The 27,699-nt window shown below is 40.2% G+C and overlaps 2 protein-coding genes across 2 annotated transcripts; one reads left to right on the top strand and one right to left on the bottom strand.

Annotated features, from left to right (window-relative positions):
* Nucleotides 1–330: 330 nt before the first annotated feature.
* LOC114351073 (uncharacterized) lies at nt 331–8,459 on the top strand. Its single transcript, XM_028302120.1, has 7 exons — nt 331–458; nt 806–905; nt 2,937–3,083; nt 3,419–3,513; nt 5,855–5,909; nt 6,651–6,757; nt 7,649–8,459. Exons 1-7 carry the CDS (start codon nt 419–421, stop codon nt 7,828–7,830), a joined length of 726 nt encoding a protein of 241 aa, XP_028157921.1. The 5' UTR covers nt 331–418; the 3' UTR covers nt 7,831–8,459.
* Nucleotides 8,460–12,626: 4,167 nt separating this feature from the next.
* On the bottom strand, nt 12,627–27,585 carry dlt (codanin-1 like protein dlt). Its single transcript, XM_028302122.1, has 14 exons — nt 27,416–27,585; nt 27,254–27,342; nt 24,605–26,026; nt 23,517–23,676; nt 22,034–22,229; nt 20,473–20,651; nt 18,955–19,458; nt 17,967–18,149; nt 17,021–17,170; nt 15,703–15,769; nt 14,968–15,125; nt 14,451–14,607; nt 13,501–13,973; nt 12,627–12,959 (listed from the first exon to the last, which is right to left on the bottom strand). The coding sequence occupies exons 1-14, from the start codon at nt 27,500–27,502 to the stop codon at nt 12,822–12,824; spliced, it is 3,963 nt and encodes a 1,320-aa protein (XP_028157923.1). The 5' UTR covers nt 27,503–27,585; the 3' UTR covers nt 12,627–12,821.
* Between the last annotated feature and the right edge of the window lie 114 nt (nt 27,586–27,699).

Genomic DNA, 27,699 nt, shown 5'->3' with positions numbered 1-27,699 from the left:
ACACAACACTTTGAGCAACGAGTGTTGCTAGCTACAGTATAACGATTTTGCGAATATAATTTATCTTTTGCTTTTTTTTTCATATAATATTTTTGTTATAACATTTAATTCCTTTAATACTTCACTTACGGAGCGTGTTTTTTTTAACTTAAAGGGTGGGGGTGGGTGGTCTGTTTTCTCAAATTACACAATTTGGCGCTCTTTGCCAGTAACTTTTATTCTCAATCTCATAATGGAATGTAATAAAAATAATGCCTTTTGACTACGTATAATCTGATAAACCGAATTCATGAATAAATCAATTAATCAAAACTTGAAATCATCCGTGAAATGTAACTTGCTATTGATTCTGCAAAAATGTCGTACAGAGACGTGCTTTCAGAGCGAGTATTTTGTGTTTTTTAAGTGATTTCCTAAAATGGCGACAATACATTGGTGGTTGTTTTTACTGGTTTCTTGTGAGTAACTTATCGGCTTTTTAAAACGCAATACTTAGGTACTACTAAAATACCTACGGCCTGGATAGGTATGATTACCTATCATAACAAATACTTTTCTCATCGGGAAATGCTTTGCTCATCATACCCACTGGCCGATGCAATGGGGACAGTCAGTGGGCTATGTTATGTGGGACTCTCCTCGCCCAGGGCGGAATCTACCCACTAATGTGGTGGTGGTGTCCTTTGGGGTCATTGAAACGGAGCTCCGTTGAGCCGCGAGTTATTGTCCTAAAATTGGACATTCGTCCGTAGCTATTGGACATTCGTCCGCGGCGTACTTACTTCAAAGTAATTTTACATTTCAGTGAACAATATAAACAACTCCCAAAATGTGAGCCACCGAAATTCGAGTCCAGCGAATAATAGAACAACTCCGTTAGTGAGAGGCCCAGCGCAAATTCAAGTGTAAGTTTGTGCGGATTAAATATGAAATAAAATCATTTCTAACTTTTTTTCTTAAACTCTAATTTCTGTTAGGCCCATAGGTTTGTTGGAAGATAATGCATTATTTTAAGGGAATCACACTAAACTGATTTTAACCGATACCCTTGGTCAATGTACGAAACTGTATTTTTTTCCAGTCAAAAGTAGTTTTGACCAAGGGCGTTAGTCAAATCAAAACCACCTGACTGCAAACAATCAGTTAAAAGTGGTTTCGCCTGATATAAAATTTTACTAATCAGTCAAAATTCATACAAAGTTAAGATAAGTGAAAATTACTATGAAATTATCAAAAATCTATACTATAAATACTATAATATTATAAATGCGAAAGTAACTCTGTCTGTCTGTCACGCTTTCACGCCTAAACCACTGAAGCGATTTTGATGAAATTTGGCATAGAGATAGTTTGAGTCTCGGGAAAGGACATAGGATAGTTTTTATCTCAGTTTTTGAAACACAGGGACGCGCGCGATAAGGTTTTTCTGTGACAGACATAATTCCACGCGGGCGAAGCTGAAGCCGCGGGCGGAAAGCTAGTATGTTATAAACAATTTTAAAGTGATTGGTGCATTCAAAATGCCACAGAAGTATTTAATTTCTTTAAACAAAATGGTGACACCTACCCTTTGTACAACAATAATGTAAAAACTGGCAACCCTAACGACCACACATTAATATTATGTACACTCACCACTAGATGGCGCTATACGCTTTTAGATCGCGATATCATTTGATTTTTTCCTATCCTTAAAGACCACGATTAGTTCAACATTTAACAAACTAATGTCAAGCTATGTCAAATAGCAATACAATTTTTGATAGCGTTCGCTTCCTTACAAGTGAACGTTTAGAATTTAGGCATCAGCCTCGAAAATAATCGTATCCTACTAATAAAAAATGCGAAAGTTTATTTTTCACACTAAAACCACTGAACGGATTCTGATGAAACTTTACAGTATTATTGTTTATGACGTAGAATAACATAAGTATTGGCTATAAATTTATGACGATCTGTGACAAACAAACTGAATTTCACGCGGGTGAAGCCGCGGGCAAAAGCTAGTAGTTAATACCTGTTAATACGACTAAATTTTTACCTTTACGTTTTGCGGCATTATGCCTGCCTGGCAAGCGAATACCTACTACAGGCATAGCACATTTGATTGTATTTTTCAAGTTGTAAATAAAGGCATAGAAGGACATAACAAGCAGTTTGCAATTTGCATCTCCGTGTATGGCCATAACACCACTAGATGGCGCTATATGCTTTTAGATCGCGATATAATTTGATTTTTTCCTTATCTAAAAGTAAAACGATGAAATTGAACGATATGAAGTCACCAATACGCCTTTCCATGATGGAAAATAATTTTTGAAAACGTTCACTTGTTTAAAAGTGGACGTATAAATGAAAATAAAAGTTTATTTAATACTGGGTGACAGGAAAAGCGATACATTCCTTGATAGGGGTTAAAGTAGAGCTTATTTGCAGTCACTTAAGTCATATGACACCATGTCTCTCTGCAAATAAGCTCTACTTTAACCCCTATCAAGAAATGTATCGCTTTACACCCTGTATACCGTTTTTACATAAATATATTGACTTGGCCATCGCATGAAAACACGTGTAAATTAAATTATTTAGTGCCAAGTTAAGTAAGTAGTTAGATGGCCAAGTCAATAATTTATGTAAAACGTTAAAGATTTCCTGGCCTGGACTTGGTATTACATGGATCTCACAACTTTTTACCGTAGAACAACTGAGTTGCGAGACTTGGTTTTTTTGACAAGTATTGTTTTTGATGGGTACCTACTGTTTACTGTTAACATTCAGACATCCAAACTTTCGCATTTATAATAACTAGGTATTAGTAGAATTAAATTTACTCTTGTTTGATCGAAGAACTACTTACTTACGCCCGTATTCACAAACATTACTATGAGGTCTCACAGGCCTGACACGATTAATTACTTAATTACCTGCTATTCCAGCCCCTATCAAGAATCTTTCAGAAGAAATAGCCTCCAGGACATCATCAAAAGTTTACTTGATGGAGCGAAACCTAAGAAACACAAGATGAAAGGGGTTGAGTCGGTGTACGAGCCATATTGGATCGGAGGGGAGTGGGTGTTTTATCGGTGAGAATAAAACGTAACTCCTTCTGGTAAAAACATAATCCTCCTTTTGGCGCAGTCGGGTAACAACGAAAGAAAATCTCTGTGGCCTGACGATATACCTACATTATAGATGGTTTCATCCACGAAGACGCGCCCCACCAATGTTTGGTCTCGGTCGCGCGGGGTGCGGGGAGTTTGATCCGAGCAATCCGAGCGGCATTATTGTAGTGTGCGTGTGCACTCATGGATGATTTAGCGTGTACCGATAACACTCAAACATTAGCGGAAGAATGGTGGGGCGCGTCTTCGTGGATGAAACGATCTTTAATTAAGTAATTAACAAATACTTACTTCAGGACTACGCCTGAGCTTTACAAGAAGTTTTCAACGAGAGCTCCCGTCACCACGGCGTGGTCATCCACCAGCAGTACCAAGACCAAAACTACTACTAGTATGTATCCTGTATCTTTATCATCATCATCATCGTCATCATCTATACAGGGTGTTAGATAAATGGGTATGAGCCGATACTAGCCCATGTTAACATAATGGTATGGTGAAGTCAGAAAATTGATATCATCATTTTAATTATTTTCATACTAGCGGCCGCCCGCGACTTCGTACGCGTGGATCCCGTTTTACCCCCTTCATCTATCTTACGCGGTTTAGATTTTTTCATACAAATAGTTTTTCCCGCTAACTCCCGTTCCCGTTGGAATTTCGCAATATCCTGTTGTAACTAAGCTTTAAGTTTACTAAGGTACCTGCATGCCAAATTTTAAGCGTCTAACTTACGCGGTTTAGATTTTTTCATACAAATGTTTTTTTCCCGCTAACTCCCGTTCCCGTGAGAATTTTGCAATATCCTGTTGTAACTAAGCTTTAAATTTACCAAGGTACCTGCATGCCAAATTTCAAGCGTCTATCTTACGTGACTTAGATTTTTTCATACAAATGTTTTTTCTCGCTAATTCCCGTTCCTGTAGGAATTTTGCAATATCCTGTTATAACTAAGCTTTAAGTTTACTAATGTACGTGCTTGCCAAATTTCAAGCGTCTAACTTAAGCGGTTTAGATTTTTCATACAAAAGGATTTTCCCGCTAATGCCCGTTCCCGTGGGAATTCCTAAGTATCCTATAACCTGCCCAGGAGTATGAAGAATAATTGTACCAAGTTTCGTTAAAATCCGTCGAGTAGTTTTTGTTTCTATAAGGAACATACAGACAGACAGACAGACAGACAGACAGACAGACAAAAATTTTACTGATTGCATTTTTGGCATCAGTATCGATCACTAATCACCCCCTGATAGTTATTTTTAAAATATATTTCATGTACAGAATTGACCTCTCTACAGATTTATTATAAGTATAGATAAATCTGATTTTATAAAAAAAAAATTGTATGATCCGACGATCTGGTAAACGTCGCGGGAAGAGCCTGGATGCGGGCAGCGCAGGACCGTGCATTGTGGAAAACCTTTGTCCAGCAGTGGACGTCATTTGGCTGAAACGAACGAACGAACGAACGATTTTGTATGAACATTAAAAAAATTACAATGATCTTTCTGACTTCACCATACCATTTATAAGTATGCATAATTGAATGATCAAACGAACTTACCAAGTGAAGTTCGATCTAAATTATCCTGTTTTCGCCGAAGAGATTTAAGGTCCCTCCCAACCCGAAGATTTCTATATCTTCTTCCCTGGAGGTAAACGTCAATGTCATCTCTTCTCTAAATATAATGAGACCGCTCGGACACCGAGCCCACAGCGTGGTAGGGGTGGGGTTGCCCGCTCTTTTGTTTTTTAAGAATGGCTACTGGGTAACATCTCGCATTACCTCGGAGCAAAAAAATGGCTACTGGTTAACATCGCGCGTTAACTTGGAGCTAAAAATGGGTCAAAGTTACGCGTCGTGTCACAACGCTTATAATAAAAATGTACGAGCACTTGCACAAAATAGTTGTTACAACCAACCTTTTGTTGGGTCTAATTCTCGTCACTACACTGCACAACTTAAAATAATTACGTTTTTTGTCGGTAAAAACGTCCTGGTGACGTCACTTAAGCATTTTTCTTATACTGCGTGCGGTCGTTGCGCGTGCGCACAAAGGAATGAGACCGCTCGGACACCGAGCCCACAGCGTGGTAGGGGTGGGGTTGCCCGCTCTTTTGTTTTTTAATACTACTACGCTGAATATTGTGTGCGGATTGGGTTGTCGTACAGGGGTACTACATGGTAAAATAAATCTCGGAGGCGAAAGCAGGATAATTGTATTAACATGGGCTAGTGTCGGCACATATACTCATTTACCTAACACCCTGTATTTATAAAAGCGAAAGGTCACTGACTCATCACGAAATCTCAGAAACTACAAGTGCTAGGAGTCTCAAATTTTGCATGGGGGTTCCTTTTAGAACGTAGTTAGGTGCTCACTAAGACTGCATTTTGCAAAATTCAACCGCTAAGGGGTTAAAACGGGGTCCAAGCGTACGAAGTCGCGGGCGGCCGCTAGTATTAACTAACTATGGTCCGGTCACCGAGCACGTAGAATTTCGTCCAATGACCCCAAGCTACCCATCCTTATCGCTCGCGCGTAATAATTTATTATATTGCCGCAGTTAAGTAGTGTGCGAGCGCGACGACAGCAACATAATTAGGCGCGAACGATAAGGATGGGTAGCTTGGGGTCAATGGACGAAATTCTACGTGCTCGACGACCGGGCTTTAGCTCAACTCACCCGGCGAACTTCGTACCGCTACTTAAATACTGTTTATTTTACAGCCACACCCTATTTGAACTTTATGTGTCAACACCCATGCTTGGAACTCTATGAAGAGTAAGTTGAGAAATAATAATTACAATTATCTTTTGTGGTAACCCAAATAAGGCATCATCATCATCATCATCATTTCAGCCATAGGACTTCCACTGCTGAACATAAGCCTCCCCCAATGATTTCAATGTTGATCGATTGGTAGCGGCCTGCGTCCAGCGCCTTCCTGCTACCTTTATGACACACACGCTGTTTTTCAAATAAGTATCAAAATAAAATAAGTGACTAATATCAGTTTTCACCATCAATCTCTAATTTAAGTGACCCCTATAAAAACAAAATGCTTGTTATGTGTTACCATTGGGGTCGTAGCACACTTATCAACACCCGGAAAGGGGTTGTAACCATATCAACTCGATTACTCGAGGTGGTCAGTATCCTTTGTATGAAACTCCATACTGCAACGCACTCTTATCCGCACCGTAACGTAGACGCCTCGCGAAAGGCGTTGGACAGCTCGCGAAAGGCGATACGGTGTTGATCCCTTTCCAAGTTGATAAGTCTGCTAAAGTCCGGTCGCTGAGCACGTAGAATTTCGTCCAATGACCCCAAGCTACCCATCCTTATCGCTCTTGCGTAATTATATCGCTGTCGCGAATGGACGACGGGCGGCTGCAATATACAAATGGGTAGCTTGGGGTCATTGGACGAAATTCTACGTGCTCGGCGACCGGACTTTATGACCTTTACTTGTTTGGGTGTGCATGTGACGCGTTGGTAACAAGCGCCATTTTCGCTTTTCAGTTTCGGCATAGTTTGCGCACAACGCTTCAACGGTTTACAGTACGAAATGAAGCAATTCAACGACACGTGCGATCTCTACTTCGCTAACTGTATAAGCCCATACAACAGTAAGTAGTGTTGCTATAACTAAAAATCTGAAAACCGGACTTTCCAGGTGAAAATCCGAATCCAATCCGTATTGTTGGCTTAGATCGTTTTTCATCCACGAAGACGCGCCCCACCATTCTTCCGCTAATGTTTGAGTGTTATCGGTACACGCTAAAGCATCGCACACTACAATAATGACGCTCGGATTGCTCGGAACAAACTCCACGCACCCACGTTAGGGTTGGTAGCGGCCTGCATCCAGCGCCTTCCTACCTTTATCAGATCGTCGGTCCACCTTGTGGGTGGACGTCCCACGCTGCGTTTTCCAGTTGATAAGTGTGCTACGCCTTAAAAAGCTATAGGTGCCGACAGTTTTACATAGGTACTTATAGCACGGATTACTAATATTTTTTTGCATTATAGATACTAAAGCGCAATCATTATATTTTTCAGTTCCCAGTAAGTATCCATCTACGTTTTAATCTTACCTATTTATCAAATTCCTCTTTATTTCAGTTTATTTACTTTGTTCCTACATCTTCACCTTTTTTATTGAACATTAATTATCATAGTAACAAAAAATGGGTTAGATACATTTGCCCACACGTGTCTGCCTTTTTAGCCCATGTGACTTCGCGCAAGTGTATTTTCGCGCAAAAGTCCATTCGCGCTAGTATTTTTTTTGCGCTAATGTCCACTGTCCAGTGTGCAAATGGCTTTTTCGCGCAAATATCATCTCGCGCAAGTGCCCATTTGCAAGTGTCCTACCGGGCCAGGATGCGCGCTATGATAAAATCATCGACTTTAGACGACAAATGTATGGGCTTATCACAAAAAAACGATAAAATACCTCAATAAAGTTTATCGTGGCATCCTAACCCTACTGATTACGTATTTTTGACTACTCACAGAGAACAAATGGGACTGGCACGTGGGTAAGTGGTACCTAGTCTACCGAGGTCCATGCTGGGAGTTATCAACGACGTTCGCTCCACCGCCGGTTATACCTACCAGTTTGAAGAGCCGAGCCAACTTTTGGCTATCCAAAGTGTACTATAATAAGAAAAATAATGTGTACGACTTGCATTTTTAGGGTCGTACCGCATTTGCGCCGCGCAGCGCGGCACAAAGCGTCAAATAGACTATTTAATTTTGACACAAACAACTTACCACAACCTCAGTTTTTAAAACTGAGAAAACAAGACTCTGCTATAGATTTTGTATGGCAATACAAGCAAGCGACGTCACTATTTTGTCACTCAAGTAAACTACTTTTTACAATTACAATGCAACCAAAAATCTTAATTTACAGTTAATTTCAATTAATAAAGTTTTTAAGACCAATCTTTCTTAAAAAAGTCAGTTTTTTAAAAAATGTTGTGATTTCGAATAAATTGAGAAGTAGTGTCAAATAGTCTATTATTCTTTCACTCATTTCGTATGGAATATGTAACAGCACAGTCGCTTACTAGAGAATATTTTGACGAGTGCAGTGCCGCGTGGTGCCGCACAAATGCGGTCCGACCTTTAGAGTTAATAAATTAAGTACCTGTAATAAAAGAAAAAAATTAACGAAAAATAAAACACGTTTTACATGACAATAATATTTTATTACAGCGCTAATTTACACAATCGCAAAAGCGAATATTATATACAACGATTTATTTCCTTCGCTTTAAAATTAATTAACTAAGCTTTGTATATTTTTATTACATAGCGATTTTGTAAGAGACGGAAATAGTAACAAGTTATTTTTAGTTAAAAAAGGATGAAAAAAGCCCTAACGTTGACTGGATTCAACTTTTTCGGTGACAAAGTTAAATAATGTATTTAACAAGCCCTAACTGAGTCAGCACTACAAGTGCTAGGAGTCTCAAATTTTGCATGGGGGTTCCTTTTAGAACGTAGGTGCTCACTAAGACCGGATTTTGCAAAATTCAACCCCTAAGGGGGTAAACGCGGTCCACGCGTACGAAGTCGCGGGCGGCCGCTAGTATCTAAAACAAGTAAGATCTTCGAGAAAATTACACAAAAAGTAACATTTACAACAACAAACATTTATACAAAATATATTTAACATAAAATGCCATTTTTCCAATGGTTTTTGTCCAATAATATTTACCCGAATAAAATTTTAAATAACTTCAATTTTAATCCCCTTTTAATAAAACTTACACGCTCGTTGAACAGTGTTTTAAAGTTACTTTTATTATGGAAATGTCATTTTAAAACAGTGTTCAATAACTGTGTAACTTTTTATTTGTAAGGGGGTAACTAAATGTTTAATTTTTATTTTCCTATCACATTTTTGGCATAATTTGTTTTAATTCAATATTTTAAACTTTTATTTTTAATAAACTTTACTTCTTAAAACAAAACTATTAACATTAATTTATATTAACTATTAATATTATTTTTTTCGGGACTATTCCCACCTCTCGTTCCCGCCGCTGCAACTCCTGTGTAGCCAGGATCTACAGCTTGACCGCCAATAAGCCAACTAGAGAAGGTCAATTTTGTGTCAATGTTCAAGAAATGTAGTTTTAATTTAAAAAGTAAAGTTTATATTGTTATTTATATTATTTTACACTTAACATACGTATGCCTAGTTGCCTAGTAATATAAGACATCCAATTTTGGTGTTACATTAAATTCATATTAAAGGACGAAGCACACTTATCAACCCGGAAACGGATCGTAACCGTATCAACTCGAAGCGGTCAGTATTCTTTGTATGAAACTCCGTACTGCAACGCACACTTATCCGCACCGTAATGTAAACGCCACGACTCGCTTTTTCTTCTTTTGGTTAATGGCGAAGAACTTGGGTTTTTTAGCCACTGAGGGCACACTGGTCACACTTTTAGACCGTGGTTCGCTTTCCGGGTTGATAAGTGGGCTATGACCTTATATTTTTCCTAAAATTTTTATTTTCATTTACAATCCAAATCTGTAGATTATACTAATAAAATTTGGTATAATTGTATAATTTAAGGCATAAAATATTGAGCTTATTATGGCGTTTTTGTTTAATAGAATTGCTAGATTTTAAGGTACAGTCAGCGTCAAATAGTTCGCGACACGTCTTTGTTACAATGAGGGCTATCGTTTTTATACTTAACAGTTGGCACCCCTGGCGATTAACAGGACCTTACTCTACAGTGGCGCCATCTTGATGAGTGCAAATGCGATAGTCCTCCTACCACTTTAGCGCTCACCAGTTGGCGCCACTGTCTTCGCTACTAGCAAGTGACAGGACCTTACTCTACAGTGGCGCTAACTGGTGAGCGCTAAAACGATAGTCCTCATTGGAATAAGGTTGTGTTGTCAACTTTTTGGCCACTTTGTGTGTCACGAAGTATTTGACGCTCATCCGTACTAATATAAATGCGAAAGAAACTCTGTCTGTAACGTTTTCATGCTTAAACCGCTGAACCGAAAACCGAAAAGTACGGAAATTTATTGAGATCTAAGAAAAACATAGGACAGTTTTTATCCCAGTTTTTGAAATAGGACACGCGAGAAATAAAGTTTTTCTCGTTTCAGCTCATAATGACAACTTCTCAAAATGACAACCGGGACGCAAAATGTCCACTTCTGGGAATGACAACTTCTTATAATGTCAACTTCGCTAAAAGACAACTTCTCATAATGTCTATTTCTCACTATGGCATTTGGTCAACTTCGCATAATGTCAACTACTTGTTGATATTTTATTTTTATTATTTCTAGAGTTCTAGTTCTTCTAGAGTTGTCATTATGCGAAGTTGATCAAATGCGAATTTGTCATTGTGAGAAATAGACTATATGAGAAGTTGTCTTTTAGCGAAGTTGACATTTTAAGAAGTTGTCATTTCGAGAAGTGGACATTTTGCGTCCCGGTTGTCATTTTGAGAAGTTGTCATTATGAGCTGAAACGGTTTTTCTGACACAAAATTATTGTACTACAGACAGATCTATTCATTTTTTGTATAATCATCTTTAGGTATACATATTCTTTTTTCTTAGATCAGAGTATAGCCTAGCTAGACAATAAGCAAGCTATGTCATATTTTATAGCAACCGAGCTCTCTTAAATTGTATTTTACCAAGGAAGGGTTATGTTTTATGTTTGTTCCGGCGTTTCTTCTCAGCACTTGCAATAATAATATGTTTGTCTCGAAGCGCTGGTAGGGCCCAAAAGATAAGGAGACATGTAAAGCCCCATAAGGGCTACCTTTTTAGGGTTCCGTAGCCAAAATGGCAAAAACGGAACCCTTATAGTTTCGTCATGTCCGTCTGTCCGTCTGTCCGTCTGTCCGTCTGTCCGTCTGTCACAGCCGATTTACTCGGAAACTATAAGTACTACAGTGATGAAATTTGATGGGAATATGTGTTGTATGAACCGCTACAAAATTATGACACTAAATAGTAAAAAAAAGAATTGGGGGTGGGGCCCCCCATACATGTAACTGAGGGATGAAAATTTTTTTTCGATGTACATACCCGTGTGGGGTATCAATGGAAAGGTCTTTTAAAATGATATAAAGTTTTCTAAAAAACATTTTTCTTAAAGTGAACGGTTTTTGAGATATCAGCTCTCAAAGTCGTAAAAAGTATGTCCCCCCCCCTCTATTTTTATAACTACGGGGTATAAAATTCTAAAAAAAATAGAGGTGATGCATGCTAATTAACTCTTTCAACGATTTTTGGTTTGATCAAAGTATCTCTTATAGTTTTTTTTTTATCTATACTAATATTTAGTATAAAGTAACTCTGTCTGTCTGTCTTGCTTTGACGCCTAAACCACTGAACCGATTTTGATGAAATTTGGCACTGAAATAGTTTGAGTCCCGGAAAAGGACATAGGATAGTTTTTATTCCGGTTTTTGAAACAGGGACGCGCGCGATAAAGTTTTTCTGTGACAGACATAATCCCACGCGGGCGAAGCCGCGGGCGGACAGCTAGTTTACTATATTTTGACGTTCATAAGTGCCACTAGTGGTCTAAATTGAATTAAATATTTTTGATTTTGATTTTTTATCTTTGCGAGACATTGTATTGAAATTATTTATACTCAAATATATCATAGAGAGCACGGTCGCTTTTTAATTGTAAAATAACTAATACACTTATATTATTCACAATAATGAGCATAAGATTATTGTACTTTATACATTTACAATCCATCTGGCTTCAATCCCAGTTTTTCAATCCCTCGTCTTCAGTCCATTGAAGTTTATCAATTCTATCGTTTCAGTCCTTTAAATAAAATCTAAACTCAATAAATTTAGTTTTGTTTGTAATTATTTGATCAATTATGTCATAAAATAAATTATTTATAAGCAAAAACTCTAAATTATAATCCATTTTTAATTTACCAAAACATTCTAAATTTTATCACAATGAAGTCAATCCAAAATCGATCAATTTTAAAGTTAGTTATATTTTCATATGCAAGTACACATAATATGCAATATTTTTGAATCTATAATTTTACACTTAAACACCAGCAATAGTCAAAACGTAAACAAAATATTGTTAAATGCAAAGTATTGAAAAATATATTGAGGTCAATCAAAAATCACCAAAGCAAAATAGTCTCCTTAGATGACAAATTATGCAGTTTTCATATACAACTACATATTATAATATGCACTTCTGGTAAAATAAATGCTTTAAACTTTTCGCAAAATCTGTCTGCTCCTTTTAGGCCCAGAACAGACGGTGAAATGCAACAGCAACGAAACTGCAACTGCTAGTTACTTTTGAGTTGCATCTAAGTTTCTGCCATAGCGTCCGTTGAGAGACCACACATGACGCGACCAGTTTCAAACTTTCAGTTTCAGTTTCATTCATAAGAATCATCAGAAAGTTGCAGTTTCGTTGCAGTTGCGTTGCACCGTCTGTTCTGTGCCTTATTGTAACATACGTAATATTGGCTTTAAACGTGGTTACGTTAACAAATTTCACCATCAAAACAATAAAGAAACACAGTACTAAACCTTCACAAACCTCGTTCACTTCAACCTCAATCCACTCGGCTTCAATCCAAAAACCCCAATCCATCTGACTTCAATCCAAAGACCTCAATCCGTCCGGCTTCAATCCGCTGGCTCATAATCCATGTCCCCGCAGTATTCTGCGAGGAAGTCCAGGAATAAGGTAAACTTGCCAGTAGACGAGCGTGACCACCGCGACGATACCGACTTCATACAGGTGGATAGGTTCTCTAGAATGTTCTGTGGAGAGAAAATAAGAGTTTTAGTTACCATTTATAACTCAAGAACGGCTGGACGAAGTATAGAAGTAACCGACTCTGCGCTCTGGCGATCTGATAATATTGACAGTTTTGGTCATTATTATGGATTTGTCTTGGAAACTTTTATCTAAAAATGCTATTTTAGTATTTACGGACCTAATGCCCGTTTTCACCATCAATTCCTAATTTTTAAGTGACCCCTATAGGATTTTTTTTTGGGACGTGTAAAAGTGCTTTTTTTAAGCCTATTTAGAGAAATAAATGAGTTTTAATGAGTTTTTTAATTTTGGGGTCACTTAAAAATTAGGGATTGATGGTGAAAACGGGTAAAGTGGATACCAAATTAATTTATTGCTCTATGTGGTTAAGTAAAAACTTACACCAGTATGCCTAGGTTGCGCGTCATGACAAACTTTTGTCGTGACATTTTATCGATTTATCGCGATAACCGATATCATCGATAAGACTTTGTCACGCCGCGCATTCTGGGCAGGCTAGTAAATATTTACAAATATACAAACCTGTGGCCAATCTTGTCTGTACACAGCTAGACACTGCTCAGTGAGTGAATCCTCACTCAAATAAGCATTCTTCAGCAAAAACACCAACACCGTAGCCAAAGCCTCCCATACATCAGTCGGCTTGCTCTTAGACGAACTCAATAACACAATATTCCTCGGGCACAGAATCCTGTCAAAAAACTCCAAATTCTCATCACTGATTTCATCGTTCACTTTGTCTACCACTTTCACTTCACTGTCACTGTCAACGGTCACTATTTTAATGTTGGTCACCGGTGGTCCGTCTTCGTCTGAGACCGGGGTGGGTACTCGGTCATCGTCAAAGTTCCTGAACTCCGGAGAGAGGTCAGGTCTTCTCTCTGGGAGGGTGAGTTCTTCGGGGGCACTCCGCTTCCTGTCTGGACAGCAGACGTTCCATATTGAGTGGAGCTGGTTGAGGAATGACTCGGTGACTTCTAGCGGTTTCTTGCTGACTGAAAAGATGTTTTTGGAGAGTTAGGGCCTGTATACACTATCATACAAATGAAAGTACTTAATAGTGTAATGTTCACAGTTCCATACTTAGCTTTAGCAGCGCCGTCTGCGTAGATAAGTAATTGTAATCTCAAAAGATCTTGAGTTTTTCTGAATTGGAACTGTACTATCATAACATTTTACATGGTCCTTTGAGCCAGATTGGACTAACGACCTACAGAGGCTACTGTCTACTTACCATAGACAAGGCAGAGTCCCGCGCTAAGCTGCAGCAGGGCTCACTACGTGGATAAATTCTGCATTTAGACCATAACAGGACCACGTAGTCCTTCGAGCCAGATGTGATGGTCCTTTGAGCCGGATTAAACCACTTTATTCTCATCAAAGATAAGCCACAGCTGAAAGCTGAGCTACAGTAGCACCCTCTGCGTGGTTAATATGAAATATTCATGGTCCTTCGAGCCGGATAAACTCACCATATACAAGACACAGCTCGACGCTAAGCTGTAACAGCGCCTTCTGTGTAGGCGGCCGTCGGAACACATTCTCGGGCGCACAGCACGCGGCGCAATCAATCAGTGTCTGTTGTAGATCAGTTGGTTCTTCGTCTTCAAGGAGGAGGCAGATTTGTTCCTGGAAACGAGGGTAGTTTGATGTTACGTAACGTCAACGAAAATTTGAAGTAGTCGTAACCAGCTTGGGCAGCCTGGGGAGTCAGCTTCTGGCCTAGGGGGGATGTTGACTTCTGGCCTAGGGGGGATGTTGACTTCTGGCCTAGGGGGATGTTGACTTCTGGCCTAGGGGGATGTTGACTTCTGGCCTAGGGATGTTGACTTCTGGCCTAGGGGGGATGTTGACTTCTGGCCTAGGGGGGATGTTGACTTCTGGCCTAGGGGGGAGGTTAATTCATTTAGGGGAGGAGTCATCTAGGGGGGAGGACTCATCTAGGGGGGAGGAGGTTCATCTTCTGCCCTAGGGGTGAAAACTACCCACCTTCAGATGTATAAGCGTGGCAGCAGGGCTGGTGCTGCGAGCCGCCCATTCCGCCTCGTCGACCGTGAGCGACTGTGAGCACGCGGCCTTATGCGCGGACGCTGCCCCCACCGCTATGAGATTCTTCATTTCAGCTTCTATGTCTTTGCAAAGGACGTCTGGGGAGAAAGATTGGATTAAAATAATTTAGAATCTTGGTTAAGGAGGTTTTCAAATGAGCTTCCAGAAGCGGTGAAATGGTACGCGACCATGGCGCGATTGATACGCGACTGTAGCGCGACAGTCACGTGACTGCGACGCGACATACTCACGACTGACATGCGACATGCCAGACGAGCAAGGTGTGAAATACAAGCGTAACTTTAGAATTAAGTTCTGAGTACTTCTAAAGTCCGGTCGCCGAGCAGACAGAATTTCGTCCAATGACGTCGCGACTGTAACGTCGCGGCCGCAGTGAGTGTGCGAACGCGACAGCAATATAATTCCGCGAGAGCGATAAGGATGGGAACTTGGGGTCATTGGACGAAATTCTACGTGCTCGGCGACCGGACTTTAGAGATTACTTTTCTACCACAATGATCTGCTTATGTGCTTAGAAGAAGTGGCAGACAAACAAACTCAGTCACCTTTGACTTTTACAACCGATTTCTAAATTCTAAACAGGAAATTAGTGGATAAATGCAATTTACATAAAAGTAACATAAGTCTACTGCTTTAATTTATTTAATAACTCACCAGTTCTAGTCCAATTCTGTTGCAGCCACCGTCGGACTTTGCTCAGGCAGTTGTTAGCAGCTAACGCCTGCAATAAAAACCAATGTAATTTTATTAAAATTGTCACTTTGTCTAGAGGCTGTATAATTGAAAGGTTTCCACAAAAGTCGCTCCTTAATTTCGAACTCCTCTGATGTTTTTTAGATTAATTTCGTTGCGGGTCCAATGACAGTTTAACTTTCCCCCGGGACAAACTTGACCTTCACTAGTTGGGTTATTGGCGGTCAAGCTGTAGATCCTGGCTACACAGGAGTTGCAGCGGTGGGAACGAGAGGTGGGAATACTCCCGTATTTTTTAATATGTCTAGGAGGGACCAGTCTGATTTATTAACCACTTGAGTCCCAGACGGCATTCATTAATGTCATAACAATTGATTATCTATTGTGTCTAGATTCGCGGGCCTTGAAGGATTAACGGTACATGCAAAGCTCGTAGAACCGATAGCCGATGGGGCAGAAAAGTTCTGGAGTGGCAATAACAGGCCGAAAGACGTAGTGTGGGCAGCCCTCAACTAGGTGGACCGACGATCTGGTAAAGGTTGCGGGAAGCACCTGGATGCGGGCAGCGCGAGATGGGTGGTTGTGTCAATCTTTGGGGGAGGCCTTTGTCCAGCAGTGGACGTCATTTGGCTGATACGAACGAATCGAGCAATGTGTTCGGTTTTTGGGCAATTTGCTGCGATACCGGCCCCGCCCCCTTTTCACATCTCCCTTTAGTTTCTGTGATCTGTGAATGCGACACTGGGTTTTGAAGTCAGCGCATTTGTTGGCATCACTCTAGATTTCTATGCTATACCTGCAATGGTAACGGTGCTTGAGGCAGCAAAGCCCTTAGGGCAGATGAGGCCCTCCTCTTGATGGTGACAGAGGCGCCCTCTAACGCACTAGTCCGTAGCTCGTCTAGCTTATATTACTATGGTAGCCAGAAAACTATAAACGACGACGGCTAACCATAACCATAGCGAGAAAAACGTTTATACACCCCTTAAGAAAAAGTTAAATTTGTGACAGATTGACATTCGTAGACGCTTCTCTGAGCGCAATTTTTAGTTACAAAAGAAGTCGGACGGGTGTATATCTATTTAAAGTTTTAAACTGTCACTTTGTTTAGAGGGGATAGTAGACAAAATGACAGTGAATGTATAGTCTGGTCGCCGAGCACGTAGAATTTTGTCAATATAGGTAATTACGCGCGAGCAATAAGGATGGGTAGCTTGGGGTCATTGGACAAAATTCTACGTGCTCGCAGACCGGGCTATAGAGTAAATATAAACTATACCTGTAATGGTAACGGTGCTTGAGGCAGCAAAGCCCTCAGGGCAGATGAGGCCCTCCTCTTGATGGTGACAGAGGCGCCCTCTAACGCACTCGTCCGAAGCTCGTCCAGCTTCTCGGAGTATAACGTCTGTAGTGACTGAAGTAACGCCGCCTGGAAGAGAAAATATTAAATTTACTGAATGCATGTGATATTAGAACGAGCACACCATTTTGGTTGTTATTTTGGTAATAGGCTAGATGACAAAATTTCAATTATTTATTGATATTAGGGAAACAAAAAATTTTGATATACAGACAAATAATCACACAAAAATAGGACGGAAATCAGCAAAGTTTCACAGTTATAAGAATACAGAATGCAGACTAAAATCAATTAAATAATATTAAATTAAACAGTAATTGCATTTAATGCCAAATAAATACAGTGGCAATTTAAAAAAAGTTAATTTACCCGTCAAACAGACAATTAGGAAATATTAGACACGTATTTTTTATTTTCTTTCATAATTAAATAATAACAGTGCTCCGTCGAGTTGATATGGCGCGTTACGTCACGCCTATATAGATTTTTTACTTAGAAGTGACGTTACGCGACATTTCAAGTCAATTTAATCGAATAATTCGATAAAGAAAAAAAATGAAAACGTCATAAAAAATAAAACTCATTTATTTATGCAAATAGGCTTTTAAAAAGCACTTTTACACGTCCCAGTATTAACCCTACCACTGCTTCGGGATAATAAATGGGCCAGTGCTGTGAAGAAGAAGAAAAAATATTATATATTTTTTTAATATCTAGAGGCGGGTGTCTAGTGTCTAGAGGCGGGTGTCTAGTGTCTAGAGGCGGGTGTCTAGTGTCTAGAGGCGGGTGTCTAGTGTCTAGAGGCGGGTGTCTAGTGTCTAGAGGCGGGTGTCTAGTGTCTATTAGTGGCTAGCTTATTACCCACCTGCGTCATACCGGCTCTCTCCCGCACCGTCCTGGCGGCCCGGGCGGCCACCTGCTCTCTCGCGGTGGCCAGTGGCCGAGCCAGCTCGCGCACAGTGGCCGCGGCCACTCGCTCCGTGACCAGTTCTAACACGCGCCGAGTTGAGGACGGCTGGCTTTTGAGCATTTCTTCTTCGAGACGCGACTGGGGAACAAAAGATGATGGAATCAATTTATTTTCTGCAAAAATACTGTAAAGGAAGTAGCATACTTATCAACCAGGGGGACGCATTCGATGTCGACTGCGTAAAAAAGTGACATTAAATGTATGACGGATTGTACAGCGCCCCTAGCGGAAACTTTCAATAACTAAAATATTCTTAGTTACGACGTTTGATATAAATTCATACTAAACCCGCCGGAAAGGGATCGTAACCGTATCAACTCGAGGCGATCAGTATTCTTTGTATGAAACTCCATACTGCAACGCACACTTATCCGCACCGTAACGTAAACGCTTCGCCTCGCGGTTGACAGCTCGCGAAAGGCGATACGGTATTGATCCCTTTCCGAGTTGATAAGTCACTATAAGAGAAGTCATTATATCGTACTTTCGAATCCTTCCAATACTGTAATAATTGCCAAATAAGGTAATTTTAGTCGGCCGTTTGGTGTAGTTCGTACTAGTGGTTCGAAACGGACTACTATTCCGGAGGTAGCGGGTTCGATTCCCGCACAGTACAAACATTTGTGTGCATGAACATATTTGTTTGTATTGGACTGGGTGTTTTCTATGTATAATAAGTATGTATTTACAAAAAAAAAAGTATTTAAATACGTTTATATCCATTGTCTAGTACCCATAGCACAAGCTTTGCTTAGTTTGGGACTAGAAACGCAGTGTAAAATGTCCAAGGATATTTATATTTATTTTCATTTTATCAGGATTCAATACGGCGCATATAAATACTGCTTTACTTCTTAATGCATAATTATTATAATATTCTCACCTGTAACTCCCTTTCCTTATTCCTCAACCGATCCTCCGGGTTCAACGTCAGACTAACCGGAGTGATATGCCTGAAAGTCCCCACATCTTTCTGATCATGGCTCACTTTGCACGTAGACAGCAGCACGTTAACATCCCTCAAATACGGGCACAGATCGAACAGAATCACTTCATCTATCACTTCACTGCAGTCTATATTCACTTCACTGATCACTGGGTTATTATCACAGGTGATATCTTGAGGGAAATGAGGCAAATCGAACAACCACCCAAGCGTGCACTTTAGAAAAATCACTGTGTTCTTTTTTAGGAACGTTTCACTGGTTTTTAAGCGGTTTATATAGATGTGACGGAGGATTTTGAGGAGTTCTTGGTAGTATGGTATGCGGAGTGAAGCGTAGTCCAACATGGATAGGTAGTGGACTACCCATGGAACGGTGATTATGAGGCGGGAGGTCTGGTAGGCTGATGTCAGCATGCCTTTGAGGTCAAGCGTTGGTTGGCTCTGAAAGAAAGAGACAACACATAAATATATTTAGAGAACTAACGGCAGCCCGCGACTTCGTACGCGTGGTCCTCGTTTTACCCCCGTTAGATATCATGTCGATAGATGGCGTTTCACGGCTTCCCTCCCCCGCATGAATATTTACGAACGTCAAAGACAGTAGTTTGTCCAGCGCTGTAGATTTTAACCAATGACGATAGATGGCGCTTTTTAGACGTCTTATTTATTTATTGAAAATTTGTCACATATCGTCATAAATTATAGCCTATATGTTAAGTTTTTGCGTGAAAGAGTAACAAACATCCAGACATTAGTAGGAAGTATGATACTCTGATTTTCCTCCCCAACCCGTCTGGCCAGCGTGGGGAGTGTAGGACAAATCCTCCATTTGCTGGTAAATTAGAGTCGTGCTCCTGCATGGAGACTACGAGTAAATGACCTATTAATGATGATGATTCTGATTCTACAGATCAAGGCAGAGGCATCTATGCGGTTGCAATAGTCTGTATGAGGCGGGGGGGTAGGAGAGAATCTTAGGGGGGCAGGAGGGAATCTTACGGGGGCAGGAGGGAATCTTAGGGGGGCAGGAGGGAATCTTAGGGGCAGGAGGGAATGTGGGAATCTTAGGGGGGCAAGAGAGACTCGACTAGATTGTTACTCACGTGGTTCCTCTGAGCCACCTCGCTCTCGGCGGCGCGGCCTTTCGGCGGCTGGTGGGGCGCAGGCCGAGCTGTCTCGGGCGCCAGGTTGTATGGAGCGCGACGACACCACCGCGGGACACCGACGACCGGGGACACGCGGGAGGGAGGCGGGAGAGACAGGGGGGGACAGGAGGGAATCAAAGGGGGGCAGGAGGGACTCGGAGGGGGGCAGGGAGACTCGGAGTGGGGCAGGCGAGACAGAGGGCAGGAGAGACTCAGAGGGGGGCAGGAGGGAATATTAGGGGCGGGGGCACGAGGGAATCTTAGGGGGGCAAGTGGGAATCTTAGGGGGGCAGGTGGGAATCTTACTCACATGGTTCCTCTGAGCCACCTCGCTCTCAGCGGCGCGGCCCCTCGGCGGCTGGTGGGGCGCAGGCCGGGCTGTCTCGGGCGCCAGGCTGTATGGGAGAGCCGCGACGAAGCCCGAGAACTTGCCGAGCAGACACAGCTTCTTGGCCAGCGAGTGGTAGTCTTTGGACACGTCTGGGTGCGCTGGAAGAGATAAAACACTTTAGAGGGAAGGTAGAGATATAAAATACTTAAGTAGAGTTCGAAACATAAAGTACTTTTGTCAAGATCAGGATTTAAAAGTAAATTAGAAAACAAAAAATAAAGATGTTAGACTAGAACAAACGCAATACGGTTTTTCAGTTTTGCTCTCTTCGTAATATGACAAAATTATGTAGAGAATCAACTTTAGTGAGGAATCTGAGACATTAAACACTTTAGTGGCAAGTGAGAGACATAAAACACTTTGGTGGCATATGAGAGACATTTAAAACACTTTGGTGGCGCGTGAGAGACATTTAAAACACTTTGATGGCACGCGAGAGACATTTAAAACACTTTGGTGGCGCGTGAGAGACATTTAAAACACTTTGGTGGCGCGTGAGAGACATTTAAAACACTTTGGTGGCGCGTGAGAGACATTTAAAACACTTTGGTGGCGCGTGAGAGACATTTAAAACACTTTGGTGGCGCGTGAGAGACATTTAAAACACTTTGGTGGCATGTGAGAGACATAAAACACTTTTGTGTCCGAGACATAAAGTACTTTAGTGAGGAATCTGAGACATAAATCACTTTATTTGCACATGAGAGACATAAAACACTTTTGTGTCCTAGACATAAAGTACTTTAGTGAGGAACCTGAGACATAAAACACTTTAGTGGCACACGTAAGAGGAATAAAACACTTACCAAGTTTCGTTAAAATCCGTCGAGTAGTTTTTGTTTCTATAAGGAACATACAGACAGACAAAATTTTTACTGATTGCATTTTTGGCATCAGTATCGATCACTAATCACCCCCTGATAGTTATTTTGAAAATATATTTCATGTACAGAATTGACCTCTCTACAGATTTATTATAAGTATAGATAGTCTAACTAACACCCAGACCGTCACCGGTCACAGAAATTAAAATGCATCATTTCAATTTTTTTTTTCATTAAAACATTTAACTGATGATACAATAATTGACGTGTCCACGTGGGAATGTGTCCGATTGAAAATGTGTCCCGTTGAAATTGTGTCTCGTTGGAACCAAATCTTTAGTGGCACGTGATAGTCATAAATCCGAGACATAAAACACTTTACTGAGCGTCCCAGACACAAAACACTTTAGCAGTGTGTCTGAGACACAAAACATTTTACCGGCACGATCGAGACCAAAAGTGCAAAGTGGATCGAGACCAGATTTTTTTTATCAACAACGAAGAAGCTCTTGGCCTGTGTCTCACCTGATGGTAAGTGACGATCAGGCCGAAGGTGGAAGCGAGCTTCACCCGGAATTCTCAACCACGGAGGAGTTGCCAAAAATAAAAACACTGAAATATCACGTCCGAGACAAACTATTACACTGTACACTCACAAGTCAAACCGGGCGCCGCGTCCAACGACACCAGACTGCTAGCCACTGCGTCCTGTAAGTGTACTCGGAAGAATCCGTCCGCTGAGCGTATAAACGAAGCGTAGAACGTCTCTTTGGTCGAGAACGCGGGTAGTCGGTGGCTTTCCGCGTTGGTGGGGCAGGTGAGACGGCGTTGGAGCTTGCTGAGTTTGGATTCCTGAAATTTAATATAATGGGTATTTATTAAAATTTATAATACAGTTATTGCGCAAGCTTATTTATTACAGACTAGGACCTCGTTTTACCCCGTTATAACCAATGGTACACTGTGATTGAAACACATAACATTTCTTTATTTAATAAAATTTAAATATTATTTACGAACGTCAAAAGCAGTAGTTTGAATAGCGCTTGATAGATGGCGTTGCACGGCTTCGTCGTCCGCATGAATATTAATGAACGTCAAAAGCAATGTTGATAGATGGCGCATATTATAGTCTATCCAATATAGCTTGATTAGAATGACAGCTGCCATCAAAAGTAACGACATAACTTTGTAGTAGCGATCAATGAGAGCTAAATATTGGCGGACAAGAAATAATTCACGTCTGACCTACAAACAATATTTTCGACGACAGTGCTTCCAATAAAAATGATAATTTCGTGTAAATGCAGCGTTAAATTACACCAATAAGTAGTAATTCGAAATTATAAAAATCAAGCTAGAGTATTAACGACGTCTCTACAAGGTTATCTCGAGTTACAAAAATGTTAGTGTTGGGACATATCGACAAATGTCATATTAAATTAAAACTATTTTTTTAACATATTTAACAAATTTTTTTTCTAACTAATTTTTTTACATATTTAAGTCAAGTTATACGTTTTTCTAAATGTTCACTATTAAAAACCAAAAAACATTTCATTCTTAAATAATCAAACATCGGAAATCAATCACCGGTAATTTTTTGGGTATTCATAGCACCGTTGCTCTAGAAGAGATGCCCACCGCCCTCTAGCGAGAGAAAAAAACCACTGAAGAACACTGATGATAATGACTACGACTTAGGTTGTACACCCTTGACATGAATTTTAAATTTTACTGTCTTTAAATTTAAATCATAATTGTCATTTTTATGAATAAAGATATGAAGAAAAATTGGGTGCATTTTTTTATATCATTTTTTTGAAAACTTATCGATAAATCTATGTGAACCGTACGAAACATACCCATCACTAGTCACATTCGTTTGACAGCCGTCATTCTAATCAAGCTATATTGGATAGACTATAATTAAATATTTCTCACGTGTTATTTATTTATTGAAATTTATTTGTCACATATCGTCATAAATTATAGCCTATATGTTATACTGGGTTATAAACTATAATTCTGTAAAGTTTCGTCGAAATCCGTCAGTAGTTTTTGCGTGAAAGAGTAAGAAACATCCAGACATCCAAACTTTCGCCTTTATAATATTAGTAGGATAGTAGGATAACTCACCTGGGTGTTAGCAGGCAGACATTCAGCCAACATGTGTTGAGTGAACAAAGCAGCAAGATGAGCATAGTTTGCTGACGCCTGTCCACACGACAGCAAGGTCTTGATCCGAGCTCGGAAGGACGATAGCGACCCGCCTGACGCTGTGGTCTCTTGGTACCATCTGTGAAATAAATAACATTTATGTAATCAATAACAATATGTATTTTGCTATGAATAAATATTTTGAATTTGAATTTAGAATTTGAATCAAATCTGCATAATATACTAGCGGCCGCCCGCGACTTCGTACGCGTGGATCCCGTTTTACCCCCTTAGGGGTGGAGTTTCGTAAGATCCGTTCTTAGTGAGCACCTACGTTCTAAAAGGAACCCCCATGCAAAATTTGAGACTCCTAGCACTTGTAAAGGCTGGTCAGTGAGCACATAGAATTTTGTCCAATGACCCCAAGCTACCCATCCTTATCGCTCGCGCGTAATTATGTTGCTGTCACGCTCGCACACTCACTGCGGGCGCCCGTCGCACAGTCGCGACAGCAATATAATTACGCGCGAGCGATAAGGATGGGTAGCTTGGGGTCATTGGACAAAATTCTACATGCTTACGGACCAGGCTTTAGTTTCTGAGATTTCGTGATGAATGAGTCAGTCAGTCAGTTAGTAACCTTTTGCTTTTATCTACATCTATAAAAACGAAAGGTCACCGACTGACTCAAATTTTGCATGGGGGTTCCTTTTAGAACATAGGTGCTTACTAAGACGGGATTTTGCAAAATTCAACCCCCAAGGGGGTAAAACGGGATCCACGCGTACGAGGTCGCGGGCGGCCGTTAATATCTTATAAGAAGGCTCAAGGTCACCCAAAGGGCGATGGAGCAAGCTATGCTCGGAGTTTCCCTGAAGGGGAGTTTGATCCGAGAAATCCGAGCGGCATTATTGTAGTGTGCGTGTGCACTCATGGATCATTTAGCGTGTACCGATAACACTCAAACATTAGCGGGAGAATGGTGGGGCGCGTCCGAGTGGATGAAATTATCTATAATCATGAAAATGTATAAAGCAAAAATATGTAATAATAAAATTGTTTATTACCTCACAATCTCGTAAAACATGTCCCTCTGCTTTTTGAAGTTCTGAAAACTCATCACCGATGGAAAGTTATCAACGTTGTCCGTCTCATGGTTGAAGCATATCACACCGTTGGATATTCTCTCTACACTTTTCTTCTCTTGCTGTCCTCCTTCTAACTCACACTTTAATCCGTAAGAATTTAGCAAAAACTTCGCTAAGTCCGGATAAAAAGCTCGAACTTTCTTATTTTCACCGAGTATTTTTAAAGAATTCCTATCCAAGACAACTTCTAATATTGTGCGCATATTCCACAAGCATTTCACAGCAAAATACGTGCTATTGTGTATAGATTTCATTAAATATTCAAAATTATTGTCTTTCAAATTGCTTTCGACTGTCTTGTACTCTTCTTCGCATTGCTTTGACAGTAAAATCGATATTAAGAAGTATATTTCTGTGCTTACGCTTAAAATTAGATTGTTATTCATTAATATATCGTATATATCGCATAAGAGATCAAGTTTTTCTTTGAAAACGATTTTTGTCGAGTCCGATTTGATGTAAGTTTTTGCTTGTTCAAACGATTCCTTTTGTGTAACCTTTATTTTGGGTGCAACAGGTTTGGGTGAAGCTGTAGTGTTCAGAATATTGAATTTCTCCATCAACTTGTGACGTTCTTGCTTCAACATGCTTCTTTCCGCGTCAAATCCACTCGCTTCTTTTGATTGGATGCTTTGTTGCTTAAATACTGCGTTATCTTCAAGCAAAGAAACGCTTGACTGCTGAAAATAGTCTGAATTAAAACTGTTTAGAGACACACTCTTCTTTGAAGTGCTCTTATCAATATTTGTCGGTTTAATCCTTCGTTTATCAGACCTCAAAGAACTAGCTTTTCTCGCTCCAATCTCGGGAAATGCATCAGAATTACTCAGATCTAACTCCACAGGTTCTGAGCTATCAGAAGCATTCCTACCTTTCTTCTTTTTGGAACTCTTTTGAGCAAAATCACCGACCAAATAGTCACCTAGGCAGCTTTTTTCATGCGATCTGTGTCTGTGACTCAGCCTGGGAGTATCACATCTTTCATGCATGAAACTCCTTAACGGAGTCACTGGGCTGGTAGCTGGCAGTTCTGATCTAGAATTGCTCTTCATTGGGGTACTAGATACGAAGACTTTCTCCATGCCAGTGCTAATTCTGGACTCATCGGAGGATATCGTAGAATCATCGAATAGTTTCGTCTTAACCCGTCGTCCAGTTCGCTTTCGATCTTTGCTAGGGGATTCCTGACTGCGTAGGGACGTCGATTTGACGGATAAGGTGTCTTTTCTATCATCGCTGGTCGGGTCGCTGATGGAACGTCGGTGTTTCCGGCGCGGGTTGAGGACCTTTTCAGGCGTTTGGTGGAGAGGAGGCGGCGCATTGCTGTTCGTTTGTAGGACACTGAAAATTAAAAATTGTTTGAATAAGGAGGTGCAAAATCACCATTATAACGGAATATGCGCTATTAGACGATTATCACACTGCACCGCGCTCCGCCGCGGTCCGCGTGATTACATATAAAAAAAACCGCGCGCAGACGCGTTGTCAGTCTGTTGTGCCGCGCGTGTTTTCTATACAAACTGAGGTACTTGCATACAATGATTAAATCTGTCGTCCCGCGTACCGCGGCGGAGCGCGGTGCAGTGTGATAATCGCCTTAGGTACTTTCGCTTTTTTTATGCTATTACTTTCGCAATTGACAGCAATATTTTAAAATTTCACCTTGTACAAATAATAGACAAATATTTTTGTTTGGCACACTAAACTTTCAATAATTCAAATTCAAAATATTTTGAATATTATTGCGTTGAACAATTTACAAAAATACATTACATTCTATTTCAATTAACATGTCATTTTCAATAATCATTAACCAAATAATTGCAAATATTTTCTGGTTTACTTTTTCCAAAAGATCCCAAGTAAAAGGATATTTAACTCTTGTCTTTAACTGGGTAAAAAGAACTATTACGGAGTATGCCACAATGCTGGTTTTTAACATGACCTTTGAATGACCCAACTCAATTTTGACCAGTATTTTGGCAAACTAAAATAGTAAGACACGGGTCTTAACACAACGTTTATTAATGAGTTACATTATGTACTCACGGCTTGACGTATCAGCTGCTATGCTGCTATGTTGAAATGGAACGCGAAAGTTTAAAATCTAGTATTTTGGCACTTATGAACGTCATCATAAGATTAAAAAAGAGAGCCCTTAAGGGGCACTTTACATGTCTCCTTATCTTTTTGGCCCTAACAGTGCTTCCTTCCTTGACCTTGGAGCACTGTTGCAGTCAGTAAAATAGGTGAAAAGACAGTCATTCATGTCCAGATTAAGGGGGTATTTGTTTTTTTTTCTGCATTTAACGTTCACAAGTGCCACCAGTGGTCAAAATTTAATAAAATAATTTTAATTTTGAGACAATTAGAGTGGTTTTCTACATTCAACTGTCAAAAGCATCTCTTCTACTTTTATTAGGGCAATATCTTGGGTTTGGGTAACCACAATTTATTAATTATTCTGTCTAATAGCTTTAATGTTGCGTATTTGAAGCACACTGTTTTTGCACCACAATTTTAATAACCATCTGTCATTGCTTTGTTTATAAAAATAGAGCAACTCACCTTTCCGTCTGTGTTCTCAAATACGACAAAAAGTACGCCACGAACTCGTTTCTATTACAACAGAACAGTATACAATCCTCGGGCGGATCCTGAAATTCAACAACACAAATAAAAATAAAGAAATTAACGAAAATCACAAACGGGTTTTAGGTTAGGTCCCACCTCGATCTCTTCGTTGTTCAACCACTTAAATAACAGTTCACAGTCTAATTTTCCTTTAAGGACACTTTCTATAATAATATCGGGCATTTTGCTCGAGTCTACAGTGGAATTGTTTCATAAAATCGATTTTAGCAGCTGCGCGCTTAAACTTTCGACGAAAGCCATTTTAAAAAAAATTTGCTGTCAAACTTGTTCCATTACTTGTCTTTTTTTTTGGAAACTTTTATTGGGCATTAATATTTTTAATGTAATTAGGTTAGTATTATTGATGGCTTTAGAAGTTA

Source organism: Ostrinia furnacalis, unplaced genomic scaffold (genome assembly GCF_004193835.3).
Source record: "Ostrinia furnacalis isolate ACB-3 unplaced genomic scaffold, ASM419383v2 OfSCF1083, whole genome shotgun sequence".
In the NCBI taxonomy this organism is placed as follows: Eukaryota; Metazoa; Arthropoda; class Insecta; order Lepidoptera; family Crambidae; genus Ostrinia; species Ostrinia furnacalis.
This window is presented reverse-complemented; position numbering and strand designations above follow the sequence as displayed.

Coding starts and splice junctions, on each gene's coding strand:
- LOC114351073 (XM_028302120.1), top strand. CDS start 419: ATGGCGACAATACATTGGTGGTTGTTTTTACTGGTTTCTT. Junction 3,084..3,418: donor GGGGAGTGGGTGTTTTATCG/GTGAGAATAAAA, acceptor TACTTACTTCAG/GACTACGCCTGAGCTTTACA. Junction 3,514..5,854: donor CAAGACCAAAACTACTACTA/GTATGTATCCTG, acceptor TTTATTTTACAG/CCACACCCTATTTGAACTTT.
- dlt (XM_028302122.1), bottom strand. CDS start 27,502: ATGCCCGATATTATTATAGAAAGTGTCCTTAAAGGAAAATTAGACTGT. Junction 27,343..27,415: donor TGAACAACGAAGAGATCGAG/GTGGGACCTAAC, acceptor GTTGAATTTCAG/GATCCGCCCGAGGATTGTAT. Junction 23,677..24,604: donor ATGTTTTACGAGATTGTGAG/GTAATAAACAAT, acceptor TTTATTTCACAG/ATGGTACCAAGAGACCACAG.